The 25,399-nt window shown below is 41.1% G+C and overlaps 1 protein-coding gene across 2 annotated transcripts in view; it reads right to left on the bottom strand.

Moving 5' to 3' along the window:
• Positions 1–5,477: 5,477 nt before the first annotated feature.
• LOC113455301 (b(0,+)-type amino acid transporter 1-like) overlaps positions 5,478–25,399 on the bottom strand; it is a 34,309-nt gene continuing 14,387 nt past the window's right edge. The window contains exons 2-6 of one of the 2 annotated variants that reach the window (XM_026726571.2): positions 17,808–17,941; positions 12,890–13,019; positions 11,008–11,132; positions 8,940–9,027; positions 5,478–6,416 (exon numbers count right to left, since the gene is read on the bottom strand). In XM_026726571.2, the coding sequence (XP_026582356.1) occupies positions 6,183–6,416; positions 8,940–9,027; positions 11,008–11,132; positions 12,890–13,019; positions 17,808–17,941 (711 nt within the window). In that variant the 3' untranslated portion in view covers positions 5,478–6,182. The other variant, XR_015740354.1, reaches the window with a different exon arrangement.

Genomic DNA, 25,399 nt, shown 5'->3' with positions numbered 1-25,399 from the left:
AAATGGGCTGATGCCGGGGAGGTAGAATGGGGTTTGGCCTGATTTCCTCTTGAATGGGTTTCTGCTGCCTGAGGCGATTTACATCGTTAGCCCCAACAGAGCCTTCTTCTAAAGATGCCTCATCATAATGGATGTCTGAGCTACTCTGGCTAATTGGATTCCCCTGAATTTCTGCTGCTGAAAGTGCAGATAGTTCAGCAGCTTGGGACTCTTCTATAGCTACTGCCAGGGTTAAGTCTCGTTTAGCCAATAGATGCCTTTGTAGCCTTAAATCCCTGACTCCACAGATTATTTGGTCTAATAGCATGTCTTCTAGATAGTCTCTAAACCCACAATGCAAAGCGACTGTCCGTAGGGCAGCCATGTATTCACTAATGGTTTCTCCCTCAACTTGAATTCGTCTCCTGAAAGCATGTCTTCTGGCAATTTGTGATGGCTTAGGGGAATAGTGATTGGAAAGAATTTCCTGCAATTCTTCTCAAGGAACAGCCCTGACAGAATGTGGAGCTACCAATGCCATGGCAGTGTCAAATACCGTGGCTCCGCAAAAACTTAAAAAGTAGGACTTTTTCCTATGGGCTGTAGCATCAGCAAGGTCTATAGCATCTAGAAAGCAGTCAAATCGGCTTCTGTAGGACTCCCATGTCTCAGCCGTCGGTCTGAAAGGCGGGAACACAGGGTTCGAAGTCATCTTGCTTCGGCGGTGCCGTCTCTTCCGTAGGGAAATTGAATTTCGTGCTCGCAAATAGTGTCAACAGCTATGACAGTCAGCTCTTAGTGACTTCAGCTCTTTTTATAGTGACTGAGCTCAGCGATTCATTGTCCGCCTGCCTCTTATTTGCATCCCGCTCTCGTCCCCAGTGTTGTGGAGCAGCGGTAATCACTGAGGCAGACTTGGAGCGAACATCACCTGTAACTTTATTACAAGAATAAAGGGTTGCTGCGGCTGCCGTGCTGACCGGGCAGTCAGCTGGCGGCAACAGCTGATGCCATTTGACAGCTCCTTTTATAGCCGGCTGTCAAACAGCATCAACCAATAGGAACTGTCTGCGTTCCCGCTTGAAGCACGGATCGGAGTGAAGACTGCGGGTTAGTCTGTTGAATGCTACACAGGTCATCACCTTTACATAAAAATATGACAGAAATTATATATTCATATATGCATACTTAATTCTATTATTACCTTTTCCATTCCAATTTTTCAGTAAGGAGAGAAACAAACACATTAATTCTAGCCTCTTTCATTAATCTCAGTCGAAACATCTTTTTGTTTCATTTCAATTATTTCAAATATAATCCTTTAATATTTTTAAAATAAAGATAAACAATATGTGTTTGCCTAATAATAATAATAATAATAATAATAATGATGATGATGATGATGATAATAAAGCTACCAATGTCTCTCCTTGCTTTTAATAGTCTGTTAACTTATTAATTTAGTTGGTTCTTTAGTCTGTCATATTCCCTTTCCATTACACATTCTTTTTATAAATTCTAGATTAATACAAATTTTAACACTAAAAAAAAAACAAGTATAGGTTTCCCCCCTTTTACTGTTTTGAGTGTGACACCTCAATGATTAAAATATACCTTTATTCCCTCATCTTGATTCCCAATAAACCATTATTTTTAAGAAGTTACAATAATAATCATTACATCTTTTCATTTGGATTCCACAGCATATTTCCCCCCCTTGATTTTTAATAGGAGTTATCAGTTACCCTATTTTCTAGGGTAACTGATAATATTACCCTATTTTCTAAATATTTTAATTGCAGAAATATTCTTATTACCCCTTGTCACCCTGCAGAATCCCCTTTTTAATTCATCAACCATTATCTCTGAAAAAACAATTTCTTTTCAACATTTTACTATTTCGGTATTTCTTTATTTCATGCACCTGTTTCTTACTGCTTCTCCTCCCCCTCTTTTCTCCATATCTTTTCTCATTCCAGTTTATATCCCTCTCTTTCTTAATAGCTTCCTTTCCCCTTTTCTGCTGGGTCTTTCTGCCTTTCCCAACTTCACAGGTATTCCCCCTTTTGATTGCCTTCTTAAATTTCAACTTTTTAACCTTCCTTCTTTCCCCACCTCTTTGTAGTGTTCTTTGTGTTAATTGTCTATTTAAAATGTCTTCTCCTTGAATCAACTCCTCTTCCTCTGAAGCTCTTTCTTCTTGTTCTTCAATCGGCATTTCCATTTTTTCTAACACAGAGCAAAGTGATTCACCTCTTTCCTGTAGTAATTCTCTCATATTTTTAAGTTCCATTTTTAATTCCCGAAGAGGTATCATCATTACATACTCTTATATTTTATGATCGTTAAAGTCCACACAAAAAAAAAACACTTTTACTTTTCTTCTTTCTTTTTTCAATTTTCTAAAGTTCTCAGTTATTCCAGCCCAGGGTCTTTACCAAAAACATCAATCAATCCCACAGTCAGTCTTTCCTTGCTTTTTTCTTTATTCTGGTTCTGCTTTCACTTTCTAAGATTCTTACTTTGTTTCAATATTTCTTTAATTTTATATCCACACAAGTTCATTCAGAAACAGGATGCTTTCCGTTTTGTTTGAGCTCGAGTTTTTGTCAAAAGGTGGCACTCTCCATTATACAAAGTCTTCACCTTTTCCCCCTATTTTTTTATTTAGCGTTTTTCGAACCTGAATATTCCAGCACAGTCCAGTTTCCAATTTGTAAACTTTATTATTATTATTTTTTGACAATCTTAAGTCCAGCTTTATTTTATGCCTGTTTATTCCCAAAATATTTTAGTCCAATTTAGTTAAATCTTTAATTCCAGCTGCTTCCTTTCCCAGTTTGAAGACCCGCTTAGCTGTCAAAAATATTTTCTTTTTTTCCCCCTGTCCCTTTGTAATTTCGCCGCTCACTTTTCTTTTCTTAAAAATTCCATGTTACTTTAATCCTGGGGTACTTTTGTTTAGTTGTATTGCCCAGTTGTCCCGGTTCAGATGTTATCCACCTCTTTCTCCCCTCCTGCACAAATCTTAATCCAGCTGAGTCCTCCTCTTTGGGGTGGCCATTTTAAACCACCGCTGCAGTCGTCTTCGGGGGGGGAAAGACCAAGCCCGGGGGGGGGGGAGATGCGGCTCCTCTCAACCTGGCTTGTGGCTTCCACTTACTCCGCCGCCCCTCCAAGGCAGCTTCAGCCCCTAATTGTAATGATCGGGGCTCTCCAACGAAAGAGCATGGACCATAGCTGCAGAGAGTTGCTATCTACGGTCCGTCAGCAAGGAGGCTCCACCTTCTTCCCCACCATTGCTGCATTTTCTTTATAGTTTTGCTCTAGAGAAACCTGGGCATCTGATATCATTGGCAAAGCTTCTCTAGTTTGGTGTTGGGCCAAAGTTCTTGCAGCTCTGCACAAAACTGTGGTATTTTTCATTTATGTTTTCTGGAATTATACCTAATAAGAATCTTTGTGGTTTGTAAACCACACGGTTAAATCAGGTACTGATTTAAAGGGAGATTCTGAAATTAATCGGAAAGATCCCATTTTTATTTTTATTTTTAGGAGTTTCTGAGTATTTGGATATATTTACAGTATTGGCAATATGTTTGAGGGTTGTTTTTATATAACCTCCACCAGTGATGGGATTTCAATTTTTTTACTGCTGGTTCTGTGGGCGTGGCTTGGTGGGCATGGCAGGGAAAGGATACTGTAAAATCTGCAGTCAGAGGTGGTATTTGCTGGTTCTCCAAACTACTCAAAATTTCTACTACTAGTTCTCCAGAACTGGCCAGAACCTTCTGAATACCACCTCTGACCTCCACCTAGAGTAAAATGCTCCTTCTTTATTGTGGGATTTCCAATATTCATGGTTACATGATTTGTCTATCTTGGTAATGCTTGCTAGAGTTGTAAAACATTTTATATCAATTTTCCCTTAACCTATAGCTTGGAGTGTTGACTTACAAATACAACTGGGATCAGAAGCTAAATAAGGCAGTTATAAAGTGAAACATCACGTGACTGCATCATTTTAGCAACCACAATCCTGGCACTCCCAGCTTCTGTTTTTAACTGAGAATCACAGGTTGTTAAGCACGGGGACTTCCGGGTAAGAAGTGTGTGTGGGAGTGAGATCGGTGAAGCCCTGGGAGTCCCAACACTAGCCATATGCATACTGGGGAGGTGTTGCAGTATAGTATAAAGCCACAGCCTCCTCTGGAATCCTCAGTTGCTCCAGTCCTGTCCAGGAGCAAGGCACAAAACTGCAGTGACCCAGAAAGCACCATCCATTATATCCACCCCAACAGTATTTAGAACTGCAGAGCTGCCTCAACTCCCCCACCACTACCTACTACCTCCCCCTAATCCATCCCTTTTGGACCACCCTGCATGACAACATTCAATGGTCAAATCAGGGGGAGACAGAAAGGAGAACTGCGGCATCCCTACAGTCATGAATGCTGCTGGATGGGTGGAATGGCTGCAGCTTTCTGGGTGGCATTCAGGACTGGGAATGAAATAGAGGCCCAGGGCCTTCAGCACTCTCACCCAGCTGACATGTCCCCAGGCCTCTACTTCGGGCCCAATGCTACTGCTGGCACTGAGAAATGCCATCCACGCTTCACACTGTGGTCAGGCACACCAGCAGGACCAATGGCAATGGCTATTGCTGTATGGGGAAGGTGCAAGGGTGACCCATACAGCATGGCACAAGTACAGCAGTGCTGGGACTGCTAGCTATCAGGTGGGGGAGAGTGCCAGTGATCTACCTGAGTAATCTGTAACCTTTTTTGCTGGCTTTTCCCAGTGACTTGCTTGTGGAAAGCCAGCAGAGAAGGTCACAAATGGTGATCCCATGGCCATGGGATTCTGCAACCATCGTAAGTGTGAGCCAGTTGCCCGATTGTGATCATGTGACCACAGGGGCTGCTGGGACAGCTAGAACTTTGAGAACCGGTGATAAATACCGCTTGTTCAGTCAGTGGCATTGTAAATTTCAACAGTTGCTGAATGAGTGATCACTAAGCAAGGACTTCATCAGAACCACATTTGTTCTGATCTACTTGACTGAGAAACTCAATTGATAGGATTAAACCAGGTATTGAGGAGATTGGACTGCTCATCTATCAAAATCAATAGACAAATCAACAGAGCCAGAACAATTCCCAAGCAAGACTTCTTAAAAGACACACAACAGAAGTGGAAAATAGAATTCCACTGGTTGCCATCTGTAGTTCACAGCTCAAGCCACTTTAATGCGTTATTAATAAGCTACAACCAGTAGTGTGCTGGTAAATGTTTCACAGCTGGTTCTGCTGGCTCCATTGGCACTACCACACCACTAGATGTCGGAGCTCACTTCTACTCTCAATCAGCTCACAAAATTTCCAAACATTTAACAATTAGCTTTTGCAAGCCAGTACAAGCCAGCTGTAGCACACCATTAGCTATAACCCATACTTGGCAATGACATTGCATTTTCTCAGACTCTTGAGGGGAAGCAAAAACACACAAGGAAGCAAAAACACACAAAACACATATTTGTGGACATACATATATTAATAAATTGAAACCATGATTCATTACAATCACCCATGCTCTAGCTATATTAATTAATATTGCAAAGAGCAAATTGCTGGATAGTTGGACTCATACTTAGGTTCCAAAGCTGAACAATATGTCATTTGCTTTTGTATTCATTTTGTCTGTCCAAAGTCAATTCCCGTGTGATTGAGATAAATCTCAAGCTGAATTAATATATGTAATCGGTTCTTAGCAAAATGGAACAAGATGGAATGTTTCAATGAAGGGATAGTTTCACTGCATCCCCAACAACACAAATGCATTATTATTTCTCGTAGAAAAGGAAGCAATTTAAAAATCTCTTGTTTTTTTTAAACCTCTCTTCTTTTTTATTGATTAAATATTCAAACATCAAAAGCAAAAAGAAAAAAAAATGTGTACATATAAAAGGATTTGAGGAGAAATCTAAAAAGCAAAACAGACAATAAATATAAAAAGGGCATTCTGGCAGTTTCTTTTCTTTCTCTCCCTACCCCCAATTACTACCTAGATAGGGGTAGGAAGAATTGTGATCCAATTTCAAAAGGTTTCCGAAATACAATCAGGAATACGACCCTCATTTCTGTACAGATCAGATCTGTACCGATAACTAGAACATTTGCCAAAGCAACTTAATGAATATTAACTCAGTTCATGTCCTTTTCAGTTGCTGCAACTTCCATTAACAGCTGCATATAAATAGTTAATTTCCGTAGGCATGCCGGGCAATATTTGTAATGAACCAAGGGGAAGTAAAATATGATACCACTGAAGATAAAGAGTATAACATAGAAGAACTCAAGCTGTGGCTGGTCAATGATGGGTGTCAGTACCAGGTAGATCGATATCATCAGAAAAATGATCGGTATGATGATTGGTACCTGGAATAAGAAGATACATGTTTATGGTCACTGTATAAGTTGTTTGGGAAAGTTTTCTAGGAAGACCATGGTGGCATCTGACAAAAGATGTCACCATTGGCATCTCATACCCAGTGAGAAAAGAAGCACAGCTTCATTGTTCAGATGAAATAAGAAGTAATCTCACATCAAAAGTCATCCAGATATCTCATCAACCAACTAGCCATGATATTTTCAAGGATGCTCCTTCAGTTTTCCAAATGTTCTCCAATAATCAGCCTACATGGCATGTGCATCGAAAAAACCCAGTCTCCTTGGAACTAATATTGGATGTTCTGCCCCTTCCACCATTTTTATTCTTCTCTTTTAAATTTTGTGGCACTCCTCTGAACTTTGGCATGTCCCCAAGCCTGCTAATCAATGGTGGGATTCAATTTTTTTTTACTACCGGTTCTGTGGACATGGCTTGGTGGGCATGGCAGGGGAAGGACACTGTAAAATCTCCAGTTAGAGGTGGCATTTGCCGGTTCTCCGAACTACTCAAAATTTCTACTACTAGTTCTCCAGAACTGGTCACAACCTGCTGAATACCACCTCTGCTGCTCTTGGATATGAATGATGCTATTTCTGCTACATGATATTCAACAATGGGGATAGAAATAAAATAAAAAAAAGCATGATCGCACAGTTTTTGTGAAGTAAAGTTTTAAACCAAGAGGGTTTTTTTTAAAAAAAAAAACACTCCAGTCTGCAAATCCTATAGTTTTCCACCAGTGGCTGAAGCTGAGAAGAAATCAAAACATTGGATGGCACCAGCTTGTCTATTATAAGTGGCCATTTTTATACTCCCAGTTGTTATGTATGTAGCTCGGTATACCTTATTACAAAGCTGACATTTCTTATATTTAAATTTCTTGTATTTTATGGGATCTTTGGATTTATGTAGTATAGAACAGCATGTATTATCTGTTTTATTTTTCAATGATCCCCCAGACAATTGAATGGTGTGGAAATAAGTTAGATAAGCATTTTTAGCAACTTTTTCAGATCTACTGGAATGCTAAGATGAACAAAAATAACAAGCATCACATTTCCTGGAATTTGTCTTATAGGCTGCATGGTATCCCTAGCTTCAATCAGAATAGAATTGGAAGGGACCTTAGAGGTCTTCTAGTCCAGCCTCCTGCCTCAAGCAGAGCCTATACCATCGCAGACAAGTGACTATCCAGTCTCTTCTTAAAAACCTCCAGTGATGAAGCATCTTCAACTTCTGGAGACAAGCTGTTCTAGTGGTTGATTGTCCTCACTGTTAGTCTTCACTGTTGAAACGAGCTTTGATCTTTTGATCACCCATGGAGGGGAGGTTCTCATTAGTACAAGACCATCTTCTGCCTCCCTAGCATCCCATAATAGAAAAAGCACCATAGGTTCTTAAAAAGTGTCCTCCTATTATCCCAATTAGCCCAATTAGAGCAGTAGTTTGAGGATATGGAACAGGAAGAGCCTTCAGATAAATGTTGAATAAGAATACAGCACTGGGTCACATGAATGCAAAGCAACTAACAATTAATGATGATTTTATAGAATTAGCAAGATAGACCTTGTTTAGTGACTGCCTTGTTTAGCAATCATTCACAGTTACAACAATGATAAAAAAAAAACCTAACGTCATGACCAATTCTCACCAATTTAAAACCGTTGCAGGTTAGTAAAGCAACCGAAAGCTGAAGTAATATCATAAACACTGTCATAGTTTCACTTAGGGACTCCTATGCTTAAAAGCTAAGCTGCTACTCCCAAATATGGGCACTAAATGACGACTACCTATATATATTCAAAGTAATGAATCTCACTATCATTAATCCATATAATACTTACAGTGTGTATTTCACCCCGTGAGATAGTTCACTTTTATTCAACAGTTTAATCCAGAGTACAGTATGAGAAAGGGGTTAAATTCCTTTTTCCCCCTGCTTTGGTCCTGATCTAAATTTCCTTAACCACCATCCTCTCCCAGTGAAGGCCTTTCTGTTCACAAGACCCACCTAATCACATCTAATGGTTAATACATCATGGCTATCAGGTCAGGTGGCCAGTCTCTTCGGCTAGAATGCCATGGGACAAAGATCAAGCAAACAGATGGGAGGCTAATTGCTCTTCCAATAGTTTGCCAACATTCTCAGACTAAAGCATTTGGAACAACTGGTTCGTGTGACCAGACAAGGAAGACTGAAAGAGGTATCTCTTAACTCTGTGGTTCCTAAGAGTCGACCCTGAATAAAGAACAGGACAAGAGGTAGCCAGGAAACTATGGACAGCCAGAAAATATAGTAGTCTCCCCCAGTTTTGGCATTCAGATATGTAGAACTACATCTCCTACATGTTTGTAGAAACTTAATAGAACATTTGTAATCCGACATATTTAGTGGATGCCAGCTTGAGGATGGGGGAAGCAAAATCAGGTTATGGCCATTGTCCTGCACAACTAAAGAAAAGAAAAAGAAGAGAAGAGAAAGGAGTTTAATGTTTTTATACAATACTAACCTTGTAAGATCTTGGGAGTTCTGGTTTCTTAATCTTTAAATACAGGAGACTTGCAACACTTACCCCGTGGAAAATCCAAACTGTAAAGCTATATAAAGTAACATTTAGTAGTAGCCATTCCATGTGTGATCATACAATTTCTGCTATTAAAAAAACGCACACCCAGATACCTTCCCCCACATAGATACATACTACTTAAATATCAGAAGAATATATATATATATAATATAGTACTAAAGATCTCATTCACTTTCCAGAGTTTAACAATACATCTCCAATTAACCACAGATGTTGAAATACATTATTATCCCTGTTTTCATCTAGAGCCTAATTTATGGGCATCCATAGAGAAGGGGCAAATAGGGTCATGCAAATGACACAGATAACATAATTTTAAGGTGCCCAGAGTCATTGACCGAGATGGGCAGATACACAAATGGAATAAATAAATTTGTCACACTTGCAATATGAACAGTGACATCACGTATGCATGGTATTTTTGCACTTATTTGGAATGCCATTGCTTAATCCTGGTCAGTAGGTCTCTTCTTTCTTTGTTCTACAATGAGCAATCAGCTGTTGTCCAGGTCTTCATTCTTGCTACCAATGGAGATGCTAATTTAACTGAGCCACATCTGAGAATTTTCAGCCAAGCTGAGGTACGGAGCTAAGCCATGAATTGTCTGGAGGTCTGGGATTTCCTTGCCTAAGTCAGGAGACTTGGTATCCATACTTGGATGGTACCCAGCTCTGCTTCTCTTTTTTACCTGAATTGGGAAAAGTAATCCCTAGATGTAAGACTCTGAAGCATGTTAAAATGAAGATCCAGTAGGTACATGTGTTCCTTTCTGGGAAATTGGTAACTTGGTTATGCTGGAGAGAATTGCATGGGAGTGGCAGCTACTTAGCCTGGGATATTTTTTTAAAAAATATTATGGTCACAAGGCACAAGTGACTGCAGCAATAAAGGACATATTTTAATAATACAAGAGCTGCAAAGAAATTCCAAGGAAACAGCTATTCTTAGTTGGGGGAAAAACGTAGAGAGTGTGACACATAAACTGAGAAATGCAGTTTGAGTATTAAAAGGCACTCTAAATAGAACTGCCCTTCTGCATGGACTGGAAGCTACAGTTCAAAACATAAATGCTATATAATTAGGTTGGCCATTCATCCTGGTTTATGCCTATTGTTCCAGGGTCTCATCTGACTGAGCTCTGTCGGTGTGTGCCACGCCTCCCTTTTGAGATTCATAGGCCCTGATTGACTTCTTCTCCATGGCAGTCCAGCAACCAGCTTTTTCCTTTCTTCCTGCCCCCTTTCTCTTGGCTGACCATACATCCTGGTTTGGATGATAAATTATGTAGGCAGTCGGTATACAGTGAACCTGGCCAGTGCAATATATACAGTTATAGCAATTGCATTGCTTATTGATTTACTTATGGGACCAAGGTTAATATTTTGGTATTTACTTATACAACTCAAAGCAGACTAGAATAATGAACAAGCACCTTCTTCCACAGAGTTTTCTTCATTGACTATGATCCTGACGGTAGCACATACTGAAGATCACTATTTAAGGTCACCTTAGAAGTGACTTAAGAAGGGAGGACACCTAAGAAGAGAGGTTTTATGGTTTTAAATGGATTTTCTAAAAGGACCTCCCCTTCAAATAAAGTGTGCTGGAATTTAGGTAAATGCTACAAACACAACTATGTTTGACCAGCCATGAAGATGCTGAAAATTAATTTTACTTCAATTTTTATACTGTTATACAAATAAAACAGTGGTGTTTTTTATAATGGTCATTTGAAATCTTTTGTACACCTCCACTGTTGTATTGTCTTTATTTAAATTCTGTGCCCAGCCTAGAGATGTGTTGCATGGCAAGCAGGATGAAAAAGTTTGGATAAAAGAAATAATTGGGTAACACAAAGAACCAAAAAAATGCCATGCCCCCTTCCTGTCTCCGAAGTCTAGGCAATATCACTTTAATACATAAAAATAATCAAAAAGAGGCTGAGAGATCAATTTCATTGAGTAATTGTGAGTAGTTAGAAATACCCACCTGAAAATGTTCACTATCTTGTTGAAACTTGCAGGTATTACCATTATTATCGACACCACAGAAGTAAATATGAGAGCAGGAAAAGGTGTAAAATAACGTATATGAACCATAGATAGAAAGTCGGGCTGAAAAGGAAGACATGGAAACAAAAAAAAACATAATTATTCTACGGAGAGGTTTTCTTTGCTCCTTCACCCTCTGTCCAGCTCTCCAAAGTTTTAATGAGTAAATGAATGAACAGAAGGTTATGCTGTGAGAAATAATTTCAAAACTCATGTGCCACAGTTAAGTTCTGTTGTACGGCACTCATATCATTTGGAATTTCATAGCTGTAATAGTCTCTATGTCGACAGCCCACCAAACTTATCTCCTGCATATTAATTTCTCTAGAACATTGTATCTTTGAACTAAACCCGTTTGAATTCGAGCCTATTGTTTTTCAGGGGGACATCATGGTAGGATGCTTCTCTATAGTTGTATTCAGGGCAGACTAGCCTTCTGCTTTCCTCTTGCTGAGTACTTGCACACTCAGTTCCTGTAGTGTTAGGAAGTTCAAAATTCAGTTCTTCTGGCAGAATAAAAACCAATCAGGCCTAATTAGACACCTCCGTACTATAGCTCTTTTCGGTGTTCCCAGCCAACTCCAGAGCTAGAATTTTATAAGCTACTCTAGAGAAGGGAGGAGAAGAATAATTGGCAGATTGATAAAACATGGGTATCAATCACAAAATAATTGATTTATAGCTTAGTACTATAACATTAGGGACGCAGTGGCATAGTGGCTAAGATGCTGAGCTTGTTGATCACAAAGGTCGGCAGTTTGGCGATTCGAATCCCTAGCTTCGCGTAACAGAGTGAGCTCGTGTTACTTGTCCCAGCATCTGCCAACCTAGCAGTTCGAAAGCATCAGCAGGAAAAGAATGAGGGAATATGTAAATATTAAATATACCATGGAGAAGATTGAGATGTAAGGATAAAAGATATTGATTTATAGTAAGAGTAAGATGCAATGGTAAAGGAATAAGTAAATACATATACTGAAAAATGTGAGGAAATGCAAAAGATGTCTTGGTGTTGATAACAATGTATAAAGTTTTGTTTTGTATTTTTTTAAAATTTGGAAACTTAATAAAATTTATTTTTTAAAAAAGATTGTGATCAGAAAGTTACAACAAATTCCCAGAAGCCTCACTTGTTTTTCATTGATTCTTTAGTGTTATCTATATACAAATAGATTAAAACTCAAGGCATTAAAGCCAAAATAAATATACTGTTCTCAATTCCCATTAAGATAAAAGATAACTATTGCAGTAACTATCTTGCCCTATTAATTCCAATACGTTTTACATACAGTTAATGCCCATGTCTGGTCCAAAATAGTTTAATTGGATTTACTTCTGGGTACATAAGTATAGGATTACATTCTAAAACTGGATTCAATTTTATGTATTTCTAAAAATCCAACAGCCCAGTATAGCTGACAGCTAAGTAAACAGTCTTAGTTTTAAATGAGTTCAGGACCATTAGGTTTAGTTGGTTCAAATTACAGAATTTAAATTGTCAAATTGGCTCAAGTGAGTTACAAGTAATTAAAAGTGTCAGACCTTAATAGAGAACCTAAGTTATATAAGCAATTTATGGCATGTGAAGCACTGTGTCTTTCATTCTCCCAACCTGCCAGTGAATTTTATTTTACTTATATATTGTCATATGGGTTACACATCCTTAACGATATGCAATCGCTGCCTAGAAGACAGCTTTACAAACTACAAAGGAGTCAAGGGGGAATGAGATCACAGGAAAATATTCTAACATGAAAATGATTGATTAAATAATCTATCCATAAATATAATGGAAAAAACAGTATGTTCACACTCCTTACCATATGGCCTTCTCTTGCTGCAATGTAGCACACCCGGCTTCCGCAGAAGAATGTTCCATTAACAGATCCAAAGCAAGAAAGGGCAACTGCCAGAGACATCAGCCATACCCAGTTGCCCAGGACTTTATTTCTTTAGAGGGAAATAAACAAAATATTATCAAAAAGTAGCCATAATGGATTGGCTAGAGTGTTGGTTAAGGACCAAGAAGAACTCAACTCAAGTTCAGATTTCACCTTGTAAGTTTACATTTTGACTTGATTTTCATAATATATTAGTTGAAAGAAATCTGTATACCAGATAATTCTGTTCTTCATCCATTTTTAGTCAAATTGTATGGCTTTTCCATACTGTAAGTCTTCATGTTCCAAATCAATAGTAGCTGTCACTTTCATTAAACACTAACTGAAAATTTTAAAGTATGGTAAAGCATTGATTTTACAGTTAACCAGAATTGGTGGTTACGGCACTTTTGGGAGGAATATATTTAACAGCATAGAACAGGGGTGTCAAACTCAATTTCATTGAGAGCCGCATCAGGGTTGTGTTTGACCTTGGGAGGCTGGGGTGGGCATGGCCAGGGTGGACGTGGCCAGCTCAACGACACTCATGTCTGGGGCGCCTGTGGTGGTTCAAGCGCCCTGCCAGAAAAAACAGGCTCCTGAGTGCCATTATCCCTGGCAGAGACATCTTGGGCCAGTCCTTCGTTGTTTCCAGGGTGGCCCCGCAGGCCAGATATAAGCACCCTACAGGCCAAATCCGGCCGCCAGGCCTTGAATTTGACACCCCTGGTTTAGAAGCTTCAGAGCATAATTAAAACACTGCTTGAAGTGCAAGAGAGAAATACACGCCCTCTAGATTAGTTTGAAGTATAACTCCCATCAATCCAATCAAGAAGATTTGGAAGGGAAGATTTCAAAAAGGATATCCTTGCCTCAGAATAAGAGGATTTATATGGTTCCATTAGCAAGGACTATCAAATCTCGATTGCATAAACACAAACGACCATTAGTAGCCAAGAGAATTATCTTGCTGTCTTTGATGACGTTTAGTAAATCGCTGGGATTTTTGCAGCTCAGATTGGAAAGCTCTATATTAATTCATTAAACATAGTATATAGAGGTACTTATATACTATGGTCAACTTATGATGACAATTGAGCCCAGAATTTATGTTGTGAGAGATTTGTTAAGTGACTTTTGCCCCATTTCAGCGCTTTTCTTCCCACCTTTATTAAGTGAATCACTGCAGGTGTTAAATTAGTAACACAGTTATTAAATGAATTCTGGCTTCCCTGTTGACTTTACTTGTCATAAGGTTGTAAAAGGACACTGCAACCGTCATAAATATGAACCAGTTGGCAAATGTCTGTATGTAAATCATGTGACCATGGGGATGTGGCAGTGGTCTTAAGTGTGAAAAATGACTATAAATCACTTTTTTTCAGTGCCACTGTAACTTCGAGTGATCACTGAATGAATTGTTGTAAGTCAAGGACAACCTACATATGTTCCAGCTCTCAGCTGAATCTATAATTGGTTAATTTTTTTTCACTCTTCAGGAGTAGACAGTGTGCAAGTGCTATTGCCAAATGGTCTGTGTGTCAAACCATCAAAACTGAGACCCAGCAACAAAAGATCTGATTGTCAAACAGCTTCTCGCCTTACGTGTAAAATTAAGTTCTTCTTTGAAAAAGGAAAAAAAAAGACTTTAAAAAGTCTGCTGGGTTTGTCCTTATATAAGGAAGAATCATATTTGTAATATTATTGTACGTCCAGATGAGTTCTTAATCTCCTATTACCCCATCATTAAAAAACCAAATCTAAACCTTTTTAAAATTCATAACCCAGAAATTTAATATGAATCATACCAAAAGCCTTCTCAATATCAAGCAAAATTAAAACAGATGAGTCCAGTTGTCTGTGGCTGTTTCCAAAATGTACATCACTAATGAATATTATAGATGACAGTCTGTCTGTTTGTTTTTATTAATCCTGATTGAATAGGATAAAGTGAGTTGGATAAATTAGAGATGACACTATGTTTGTACAATAGTCTCTTTTCCAATGTCATAGTTAATATCTTTGCATCTAAGTTAGGCAATGATACTGGCTCATTACTTACACATCTGGCAGGGTCTTTCCCTGGTTTTAATAATATGGTAATAAGTATCATAAAATGAAGAGTGGAATGTAGTGAGATTGAACTCTGTAGAGTTCTCTAATAATATTAACCAGAGCTCTGGCTAATCATATTTTTCCCCTGGAGAGGACTTCTGCAACATTAGTGTCCGATGTGGAATTGTGGGACACTTCTATCTTTTGTCTCATTCTTCTTGGAGGCTTTATTGGGGTTGGAGCGGGGAAGAGTTAATTGATTTGGTTTATGATTTGGGACAGGTGAAAGATTGGGGAAGACAACAGGGAGAGTACTGGCCAAGAAGAGGTTGCAATGTTCAAGATAGAGGGATTATCTCTGATCATTGTATATGTATGGATTGTACTGTATATTCTGCTGTGATTTTTATTGGTTGCATTGTCTGCTTTGGGTTTTGTGGGTTCCGATTTGTAGATGGTGGAGGAAGTTTCTCTCCACCTTTACCTGGCAGGGTTGTTGTGTATGGTCTTGGGCAGACTGCTGATCCTTGTAGTATGGCTGAGTGGAGTGAGGAAGGATGTGGGAAGGAGAAGGGATGGGATACTGGACCCTGTGTAGGTCAGATTTTGATCAGGTTAGGGTTAAGAGTTGGGTTGGGAGGAATAAAATTACAGCACCCATTAAATTGGTGCACTCCTAGCAGTTGTGCTATCTGGATGTGGGCGATATTGTCATGTATTCTTTGTTGTAGTCAGATTAGCCCAATGATGGGATTGGCCCTCTGAAATGGAGAGTTGTTTATATTCACCTGTTTGACCTTCTAGAAAAAGTTGAACAGGTGGGAGCTTTGGGGATCTGCAATCATGTATAGTGTGGTGATTTTTTTTTAAATGTATTTTAAGATAACTGTGTTTTAATATTATTGTGCTCTGTTACTATTAGGAATTGCTGAGAGTCTTTTGTGCCAAGGTATAAATCTGATAAATAAATTAAAAGTGCCCGTTGAGCTATGAAAATTCTATTACTATTCAACTGAAAATCCACCTGCACCTAAGGCTGTCTCCGTAGAGAACACTGCCATAGATTTAACTGTATGATTTTTTGTAGCATCAGCGATGGCATCAAATTAGTTTTGTGTTTTGGGGAAAGCCCTTCCATTTCAGTAGCCAAATTAATTTGTTGTTGATTGGTTGTAAAATCTTCTAATTTACAGTACAGTACAGTATCACTGACCATACTAGTACAAATAAAAACCCCTATAGCTAATATACTCCATATTACATATTAATATACTCCTCTACTTACAAACAGAATTGAGCCCAGAATTTGTGCTGCTAACTGAGACATATGTTAAGCGAGTTTTGCCCCATTTTACGACCTTTCTTGCCACAGCTCTTAAGTGAATCGCTGCAGTTGTTAAGCTGGTCACATGGTTGTTAAGTCAATCTGGCTTCTCCATTGATTTTGTTGGTCAGAAGTTCACAAAAGGGGATCATTTGACCCCAGTGTGTGGCAGCCATCATACACATGAACCAATTAACAAGTATCCACTTGTTTGATCATGTGACCATGGGGCTGCTGCACTCATAAATGTGAAAACGGTCATAAATCCCTTTTTTCAGTGCCGTAACTTTGAACAGCCACTAAATGAGCTGCTGTAAGTCAAGGACTAACTGTACTAAATAATTATCTCTGGCCTTAATTTAAGAGAAAACATTCAGTTCTTTTTGTTATTTCATCTGACTGGCAGTTAGCTTTTTAGCTGTCTCTCCAAATTCCCAATATTCTGCTTCATATACTGTACTTGTTCAAAGTAAGATTTTCCCAGACTTACCATAGCTGTCAGTTGGGTTTCCAGCCTAAGGCTATAATAGAACAGGATTTACCTTTTACATTAAGCTGAGTCCTCTAAGTTTTTCTTAGATATAGCAAAGTATCATACCACTACAAATATATGCCTTTAGAGTTTGTGAAGCTTCAATTAATTTCATTTAAAAAATGCCAGGTTTTTTTCCTCAATGTATTTTACAGAAGAAATATTTCTTATTAATGAAGCGTTCAAATATTATTGGAGCAGAAATTTCTGAAAATCTGGCAAGGTTATATTCAAATGTAAACACTGGTTGTTGATCGTTTAAATTTCAATATAATCATGCCCAATTTCAGAAAGATAGGTGGGCACAGTGTTGTGTAAACAGAGCCGACTATTCATAAGGAATAATGATGTGCTTTTCTGAACACAGGGAGTTGATTGCTGACAACGGAAGTAAAGTAATAAGCAATTAATGCATTAGTGCAGGGATGGGGAACTATGGCCCTTTTATGGCCTGTGGACTTCAACTCCCAGAATTCCTGAGCCAGCTATGATGGCTCAGTAATTCTGGGAGTTGAAGTCCGTGCGTCCTAAAGGGGCCATAGTTCCCCACTCTGTATTAGTGAAAGACATTCACAGAGGATCATAAGATATATCAATCAGTAAACCAGGCCAGGAAACTAATGTAGCTTACAAAACAGTGCCACTTAGAATGAGATTGTATCATAAAGGGAAAGGATGAAATGATAATACCAAAGATTTTTCTCAAGCTCCATGTCTCATTCAGACAATATGACCGAAGTAACCATTGTTACTTCAATACTTCAATAATTCATTTCCCTTTCTTTTCCTCTCACAAATGGGTTTGTTTTAAATATTTTGCAAGGCTGAAGCTATGACACATGTTGGAGATGGAAAGTGTTTTTGACTGCAGGTGCATGAATGCTAGAGAAAATGTAGCCACCTATGTTGAACTGGCTGGTAAGGCCTTAGTGTTTAGCATTGCTCACCCCCAGGTAATGGCAATAGCACCCGAAGTCAGAAACTCAACAGAAGTCATGGCTGCAAAATAGCTGACGTTTACTAGCAAAAAAAAGCAGGCCACCAGAGGAATAGCAATCATCAATGCCCTTGGCAGAGTCACCTGGAGAGAGAAGAAAATAAAATGCAGTGATGAGCTATGAAAGACATATAGGTGTGGAACTGCATAACTTTTTCATACTGAGTTCTAAATATGTAAACACAATTTCAGATATTTCTCACATTGTCAAAAGGCAAAGGTGGAGGAGAGAAAATACAAAGATTTAATAAAACAGAAACAACAGTAATTCAATATGGAAACACAACACCAAACAACAAATGTACAGCTATGAAAACAAAATAAGAATAAAAGGAACTTAGTATATAATATTTCTCATGTTCCTTCATCTGCTGAAAAGTTATAGTTTTGTATTTTAATCTTTAAGTCAGTGTTTCTCACCTCAGCAAACTTTCAGATTGTGAATTTCAATGCCCCAAATTCCCCAGCCAACTTGCACACAGGAAGTCCACATATCTGAACATTTCTGAGATGTACTGCTACATTTAAATACTATCTTCTATTAGAGGCATGCATAAGGAAACACCCTCTCCTCCCCAGTTACTCTGTGAGGTAATCAAGATGAGAGGAAACGAATGGCTCTAAATCAACACATTTGCTTTGTAAATCAAAATTTGAAAGTGGTTTCCTCTGGGTGAATTCCAATACCTTAACCATAATATAATATGATATAAAACAACATTTATGTTTTTTATGATGGCTGCAATCCTAAATATATGGAACTCATTGAAGACCTCAGGACATACTACTACTAGTGGTAATATGCTGTCAGGTGAGATGCCTGATAACATAATCTTGAGAGAAAATGAATTTTGTTTGAGATTTAGAGCAAATCCTCTGAGATTCAGGGGATTCTAGTGAAGACATTAGAGAAAAATAAAGTTTTATCAATTTTTTAAGGATAGGATGAAGAACATACAGGTACAGAAATTGACGAAGTTTATAAAATAAATACAAAAGTTGCAAAAGTTCTAAGGACATCTATAAGCTGCCCAGAATTGCCTTATAGGCAGATGGATCACATAAAAATTGAATAAATAAATAAATCCTGGGAAACTTTGTCAGGAAGAAAACAGGAGACCAAGTTCTTCAGCATTTTAATACAAAATTCAAAATTCATAATTAAATGTAATGGTGCTCAAAGTAATTCCAGTCGGAATATTGTATAAGAGAAGAGTGTACTTTCTGAATGACTTAAACATAGAAGGGGTGCTTTTTATTTTCAAATAGTAGAGGTTTTGACTGTGTTCTGTGCTGAAACTGAGAAAATTTCTAGAAAAAAATCAAAGAACTGGACACAATACAAATAGATTAAATGGATGGATGGATGGATGGATGGATGGATGGATGGATGGGTAGACAGACAGACAGGCAGGCAGGCAGGCAGATAGAGCCTACCCAAAAGTCTTTACAGATTTAACAGGAAAGCCACAGCAATAATAATTAGGTATTTGCAGATATTGACTTTTATAAATATTTGGGCCGAGTATGAATTATAATTGTGTTAGTGGAATATAAATGGAGCAGATGTACTTCAGAAAAAGAAAAGTAAATCATTATTTGGAAAAGAAAGATATAATTTACTTACAAGGTGAAGAATTTATCACAACAGGAACAAATAAAAAGAAAAAGTTGCTTTATATACTGCATATAAAGCTACAACCATAACTCATATTGATTAATGAGCATGGTAGCTATGTTGGGATGGAAGTTAATTTGCGTGGATTTAAGACTCCAAAATTGTGGATTTATGCTCCAAATGAAGATAAAGCAATGCTCTATAAGGAACTTATGGACAGACCAATGAGCTTTCCTTGTGAAAATTAGTGCCTAATTGGAGATAGAAATGGAATGATCTCGCTATCGAGACAAATACTGAAAAAATAGTACACCAGATAAATTACTAAAAGTTTTTTCTTTTAATTTGAGGAACAAGTTACAGCTTGTTGATGCATGGAGATATAAAATGACAATTTTATAAACTTATATACTTATTTTTCTGATTTTTGAAAATACACATGATTTGTATTTCAAAGAACCTGACTACTAATTTGACTACCAAAACCCTTTTCTGATCATAATCCAATGGGTTTGGTTTTTAAAGGTTTTTAAAGGTTCATTCAACCTTTCCGATGAAGGTTAAATGAATTGCTGTTACATATAGAAGCAATAGTAGAGGGCTATAAAACAAAATTAAAATAATATTTTGAAAATAAACTTGACCATATAATAAACACCTGCCTGAACTGCTCCAAGGTCTTGTGAAACTTTGCAGGCCCTTTTTACAAGAGCTCCAAAAAGAGGCCCTCAGATCATTAAGGAACATTCAGATTTCCAAAGGCAGGCAAGGACATTTTACTGATGATTCCTATTACCCTTTATTTTGACTCAGGCCAGAAAATACAACTGTTGTAGATTGAGCAATGAGAGGCTAGACCAGGTCATGGATGCAACAAGACTTTATTAAAGTAATAAAGGACTGAACATGTTAGCCCTGCCTGGAGCAGGCTCACAGCGAACAGCGGCTGGCCGAACCCTGCAGCTGGCTTTTATAGCCGGCTGTCGAGGGAGGCCAGCCAATGAGGGGCAGCAAATGCCCCCGCAGCATGAACGGACCTGGGTGGGGACTTTGGCAAGTTCCAGGGACATAACACCCCTTCCCCCAGATGCGAACACGCATAGTCATTTAAATAAGCGGGCGGTCTGTGCTGGCGCCCGAGCGTCGTAACTCCGGTGAGTTACCAAGTGTCTCAGAGTTCGAGGAAACCGGTAGGGTTGGTGATGGGGTGCAGCCTCGCTCTGAGGTCTGCGATGGTACCGGTGCAGTGCTTCTGGCCGGCGATGTCGTGGCCCCATCTGGTTCAGGTGGAGGACCCATCGGGCAGTCCCGGTCTACTGCCTGCTCCCTTGGCTCGGGTGATGGTGGCGAAGAGCCTCTGGCATGGTCTTCGATGAGAGTTTGGTGAGGCACCTGGGGGCCGACCTGAGCCCACGATCCGGCACTGGCGAAGGTACCCTGTCGCTTCCTTAGCTGGTCCAGGTGCCTTCTCCAGATGCGGCCGTCTTCCAGCTGGACTCGATGACGACCTGGGGCCGGTGATGGCTACTATCACTCCTGGAATCCAAAGTGGGTCTCCGGCATAGTTCCTTGCAAAGACATGTTCCTGCAAGACAAAATCTCTGACCCCGTCATTGAAGCGAGAGGGGTGTCAGGGCAATAGTGAGGGTGGAGCCTATCCAACACAGTTCTTGGCGTCTACCCATCAGAAGTTCAGCTGGGGATTTGTTGGTGACCATGCAAGGGGTTGAGTGTTGGCTTAGCAAGAAGCGGGAGAGTCTGTGATGCCAATCTTCTTTGCTGAATCTGGCTAACGCTTCTTTTGTGGATCTAACGGCTCTCTCTGCCAGTCCGTTGCTGGCAGGATGAAAGGGGCCGTGAAGATGTGTCGGATGCCAAGATTGGTGGCAAAGCGGCTAAATTCTGTTGAGGCAAACTGGGGGCCATTATCCGAAACTATAGTATCTGGTAGCCCGTGTGTTACGAATAGGCGGGTCAGGGCCTTGGTAACTGCTTGCGTGGTGGTCGTGGATAGTTGGGCCACATCGATCCATTTAGAGTATGAATCTACGACCACCAAGAAGGTTTTGCCGTGTATTGGTCCCGCTAAGTCAATGTGTAGCCTTGACCAAGGCGCGTTGGCTCTCCCACTTTGTGGGGGTGGTGACTGGAGGGGATGGTCTGGATTCCTGACAGGGTTGGCAAGAGCTTACCCACTTGACGATGTCGTCGTCCAAGCCAGGCCACCAGGCGTAACTCCGAGCCAACGCCTTCATCCGGACGATGCCGGGTGGCCCTCGTGTAGTGCCTCTAAGACTGGTGTGCGGCGAGGCCGGAATGACAACTCGGGTGCCCCACAACAGGCAGCCCTGTAAGCTAGATAGTTCCTGTTGACGGGTCTTAAAAGGTGTGAATTCGGCTGCGAGGTTAGAGCCCGGCCACCCCCTCCTCACCCAGTCCAGTACCTGGGCGATTGTTTTGTCCGTCTTGGATTTGGTGGCGATGTCGAGGGCGGTGACAGGAAGGTTGAGCTCGGTGACATCGAAGATGGCATGGACCGGGACCGGGTCCGGGTCCTCAGTTGGAGCTGGCAGGGGGCAGCGGCTGAGGGCGTCTGCGTGGCTTAACGTTTTTCCTGGGCGGTGGATGAGCTTGTACGAGTAAGCCGCCAGGAACAAGGTCCGCCTCATCATTCTGGGAGACAACACTTGGGGAGTCTGCTTGTCTCCAGATAGAAGACCCAGGAGAGGCTTGTGATCCGTGATTAGTTCGAAGTTGTGGCCAAAAAGGAATTCATGAAATTTCTTTACCGCTGCCACTGCGGCTAAAGCCTCCTTGTCGATTTGATTATAGTTACGCTCTGTTGCTGAGAGCGTTCTGGAAAGAAAGCGATTGGTGCCTCGGGCCGTTGGGTAGTCTATGGCTTAATACGGCTCCAATCCCAAAAGGGGATGCATCCGCTGCTAGTACCAATGGGAGATGTGGGTCAAATTGAATAAGGACCGCGTCTGATGTGAGCAGTGATTTGACTGCGCAAAGCGGTGTCTTCCTTGTGTCCCCAGTGCCAAGGTGATTTTTATCTAAGAGCCTGTGTAAAGGCTCTGCTACTGATGCTTTGTGAGGTAGGAATGACGCATAAAGTTCAATAATCCCAAAAAGGCTTGTAGCTCGGCTTTAGTGGTTGGCGTGGGTGCCTCATGGATTGCCTTGACCTTGGATTCTAGGGGTGAATGCCTGAGGCGTCAATTCTATAGCCCAGAAAGTCCACCTGTCTAGTGGCAATGGCACATTTCTCCCTTTTTAATTTGAGGCCATGCTGTCTGAACCTGTCTAACACTGCTCTGACTCTCTGGAAGAGTTGGGGCCTGTCCCTGGCCGAGACCAATATGTCGTCGAAGTAGGGCACTACGCCTGGGAGGCCCTGAAGTATACGCTCCATGAGGGATTGGAAGATGCCGGGGCAACACTTACGCCAAACTGGAGACGCCTGCACTGGAAGGCACCCCTGTGGGTCACAATAGTTTGCAGTTCGGCTGTTTGGTTGTCAACAGGGAACTGTTGATACGCTTGTGACATGTCCAATTTGGCAAAAATGTTGCCAGGCTCAAAGGTATGCAATAAATGTTGAATGACCGGGACTGGGTAAGCGCTAACTTGTAGAAAGCGGTTAATTGTTGTTTTGTAATCTGAACAAATTCTCAGACTGCCATCCTTTTTAAGGGTGTGACAATTGGCGTCTCCCATTTGGCGAAGTCTGTCGGCTCAATGACCCCTTGCTTTAATAATTTATCCAGCTCTGCGTCCAGTTTAGGCCGAATGGCGAATGGGACTCTACGAGGTTTCAGCCGGACTGGAACCGCTTGGGGTCAACTGCAAATGAGATGGGGTACCATTATAACACCCCAACTCATCGCTGAATACGTCTGAGTAGTCAGTGAATAAGGAGTCAGTGTCAGAAGCTGAGACAGCATGGACTCCTGTTAACCCTAGGCCGAGTAGGGGAACCAATCAAGCCCCAAGAGACTAGGGAGGTTGCCGTTAACTACCACTAGAGGCAGGTGGCCTTTGAAAGCTTTAAAATTAACAAGGAACTTGCCTTTGCCGAGTACTGGAATGTCCTTTCCTGATAGTCCCTCAAGGTGATCTGGCACTTCTGGAGCTGGTTTCTGGATAGTCTGGGCTGGATTTTCTTGAGAGTGCTCCAAGAGATGATTGAGAGCGCTGACCCGTGTCAACCTCCATACGACAAGGTTTACCTTCTAATAAAATGGAGAGTGTGATTTTACTAATAGAATGACAGGTGTGGTTAGCATGGTAGCAAGTGTGACAATTTAGTACTTGCCTTTGGGGTCCAGAATGGGAAAAGGAAGGAACCTTTTGTGCTGAGTTGTGCGCGGCCTGGCAGACTCTGGCGATGTGGCCTTTTTTTGTGGCAATTGTTGCAGATGGCACCTTTGAATTTGCATGAAGCTCTCGAGTGAGGTCCGCCACAGGATAGGCACAGGATGATGTGTTTGGGTGCACTGTTGCTTTCTTGCCTGGTTCCTGCCTGTGGTTGTTTGGCATGAGCGAGGCGGTGGATGTCTGTTTGATCGTTGGGATCATCTTCGTTGACCATCTCTTCTGAGTGAATGGTGGCGCAGCTTTGTTTGGGAACGGGACCTTGAATTTCGGTGGCTGACTGGGTTGCCAGTTCTGCAGCCAAGGCTTCCTCGACGGCCTGGGAGAGGTTGAGATCCTTCCTGGCAAGTAGTCGCCTTTGGAGGTGAAGGTCTTTGACCCTGCAGACGAGCTGGTCGAGGAGCATGTCATCTAAATAGTTCCCGAACCCGCAGTGGAGAGCTGCAGTCCTCAAGGCGGCCATATACTGGTTGACGGTTTCCTTTTCCGCTTGTTTCCTCATCCGGAAGGTGAAACGCCTTGCGATCTGTGAGGGCCTGGGGGAGTAATGATTGGTGAGGATCTCCAGCAATTCTGCCCAGGGGACATTCTTTAACTCACGTGGAGCAACGAGTGCTGTGGTGGTATCAAAAACGATGGCTCCGCAATAACTGAGGAAGAATGACTTCTTTCTGTGCTCCCCAGCATCAGCCAGACTAATGGCATTGATGTAGTGGTTAAAACGATTTTTGTATGATTCCCACTTTTCTTCATCAGGCTTGAACGGTGGGAAGGCTGGGTTGGAGTTCATGTTGAGAACTTCTGCAGGTTACACTGCTGTGAGATCTCTCTGGGACGACAAATGGCCCTTCGTGCTCTTGTCAGGCTAGTGACTTCAGCTCTTGAGAGGTTACACAGAATCTCTCTGTTCTCTCTGGGTTACACTATGGCTCAGGCTGCAACGGTCGTTGGCAGCGTTATTTGAATTTCACGCTCCTGGAGAGCGTAGGCGGTAGTGGCTGACCGCAGCTGACAGTGATTTGAATCTCGCGCCCTGTGCTGGCGTCAGAGACTCCCGGAATGGCAGCACCGCGCTGTATTCCGACTCGAATTCAAACGACAGCCATTTGAATTCCGCGCTCTTTTTGAGCTGAGCGGCTGCGGCTCGCAGCGCTTCACTTTCCCTGTAGCTTGCTAACTGAGCGGCTACAGACGCTCTTCCTTTCGCTTTTGCTGACCGAGCTCTCCGGCGGCGCGGCTGCGGCTCAGCAATTGAGTGATTTCAGCTGTTGCGGATTGCCTCTGGTAGCCATCCCATCCTCGTCGCCAGTGTTGTAGATTGAGCAATGAGAGGCTAGACCAGGGCATGGATGCAACAAGACTTTATTAAAGTAATAAAGGACTGAACGTGTTAGCCCTGCCTGGAGCAGGCCCACAGCGAACAGCGGCTGGCCGAACCCTGCAGCTGGCTTTTATAGCCGGCTGTCGAGGGAGGCCAGCCAATGAGGGGCAGCAAACGCCCCCGCAGCATGAACGGACCTGGGTGGGGACTTTGGCAAGTTCCA

This window comes from Pseudonaja textilis, chromosome 1 (assembly GCF_049901715.1).
Source record: "Pseudonaja textilis isolate UNSWEBS1 chromosome 1, rPseTex1.2, whole genome shotgun sequence".
Lineage (NCBI taxonomy): Eukaryota > Metazoa > Chordata > Lepidosauria > Squamata > Elapidae > Pseudonaja > Pseudonaja textilis.
This window is presented reverse-complemented; position numbering and strand designations above follow the sequence as displayed.